General features: G+C 47.0%; 1 protein-coding gene across 2 annotated transcripts in view; it reads right to left on the bottom strand.

The window, feature by feature from the left end:
- Positions 1–1018, bottom strand: part of LOC122542955 (T-lymphocyte surface antigen Ly-9-like) — a 9556-nt gene extending 8538 nt beyond the window's left edge. For both annotated transcript variants that reach the window (XM_043681099.1, XM_043681100.1), the window contains exon 1: positions 900–1018. In XM_043681099.1, the coding sequence (XP_043537034.1) occupies positions 900–972 (73 nt within the window). In that variant the 5' untranslated portion in view covers positions 973–1018. The remainder of the gene's footprint in view (positions 1–899) is intronic.
- Between the last annotated feature and the right edge of the window lie 624 nt (positions 1019–1642).

Genomic DNA, 1642 nt, shown 5'->3' with positions numbered 1-1642 from the left:
ACAGAGTAAAGCTCCATCTACACTGTCCCCCCATCAAACGCTCTCAGGACAGGGACAGCACGGGGTTAGATACAGAGTAAAGCTCCCTCTACACTGTCCCCCATCAAACCCTCCCAGGACAGGGACAGCACGGGGTTAGATACAGTGTAAAGCTCCCTCTACACTGTCCCTCATCAAACACTCCCAGGACATGGACAGCACGGGGTTAGATACAAAGTAAAGCTCTCTCTACACTGTCCCCCATCAAACACTCCCAGCACAGGGACAGCGCAGGGTTAGATACAGAGTAAAGCTCCCTCTACACTGTCCCCCATCAAACACTTGCAGGACAGGGACAGCACGGGGTTAGATACAGAGTAAAGCTCCCTCTACACTGTCCCCATCAAACCCTCCCAGGACAGGGACAGCACGGGGTTAGATACAGAGTAAAGCTCCCTCTACACTATCTGAATCAATCCCACCCAGGACCGGGATGGCATGAGGTTAGATGCTGATTGCTTTCTTGAAGTTGGTCTGTAAGTCTCAACAACCTGGCGGTGTTTGTAAAGAAAACTGTTGGTAACTTCTGTTTCATGATGACAGATGAACCGGCCAAAGAAACGCCTGCCAGAGCTTTCACAGAGCCTGTCGCTGACCAAATGGTGGGGTGGTGTGATCAAGAATGAGGACGTCGAATACGAAGGAGGTGAAGGAATGCTTCATGGAAAAAGCCAAAACTTCTGAGAGAGGGGTTAAAGGGAAGGAATGGGACAGAATGGATTTTAGGTTGTTTCCTCGGTGAGACCTTCCAGCTGGTCAAGCACAATGAGCTGAATGGCCTTCACATGTGTACTGGGGAAAGCTTTGGAGAAGTGAGGGCTGAATTTTAAACTAAAATGAACACAAAAGTTGTTACTCACTGACGCAGAAGACAGAGAGGAGAGCAACGAGCAGCACACAAGTCCATCTCGCACTAAAATTACATGTCGCCATCGAGGAAGAGAGTGAAGAGGAACTGATTGAGATTGTAAAACGAGGAAGCGATCTGAACAGAAATGACTCTGCAAGCAAAATCCAGAAACAAGACGCACTTGACTGAGACAAATACACCACCCTCCAAACACCAGGCAGTGTAGACGCCTCTCGATGCATTTCTGTACCCCTCTGTGTTGCCTGTCATTCCCCTGTCCCCCTCTCTCTCTGAATTACCCCATTGTGACTAGCTGTGACTCCTAACCCCTTCAAAGAGCTTGAAGGTGGTCGTCTCCACAGCCGGAAGCAGAGGGGTCAGGGGACCTGTCTATGAGCTGGATGGATGAAGAGATAGAGAAAACGGGGAGACAGGCAGAGAAAGGGGAGCAGATGAAATGAGGGGTAGAAGACATTTCCAACAACCTCCAATTTCAGGAAGAGAGAGCTTCAGTTTTCCTGACAATGGGAAAGTTTTATTGAAGACATTGATGAATAGCCTCAGTGTAAATGAACTAAAACAAGCCACAGTTCAAAGACAGTCTACATTTTACAGTTTCTGAGGTGGTGGTGAAAATAATTAAAAACAATAGTTGATGAACATCTTTTGATTTGATTTGATATATTTTTGTCTCATGCACCTAGGTACAGTGAGAAGTTTTGTTTTGCGTGCATTTGATAACAAATAAAGTGC

The sequence above is a fragment of the Chiloscyllium plagiosum genome, chromosome 41, assembly GCF_004010195.1.
Source record: "Chiloscyllium plagiosum isolate BGI_BamShark_2017 chromosome 41, ASM401019v2, whole genome shotgun sequence".
Lineage (NCBI taxonomy): Eukaryota > Metazoa > Chordata > Chondrichthyes > Orectolobiformes > Hemiscylliidae > Chiloscyllium > Chiloscyllium plagiosum.
The sequence above is the reverse complement of the archived record's forward strand: the minus strand, read 5'-3'. Positions and strand labels throughout refer to the sequence as shown.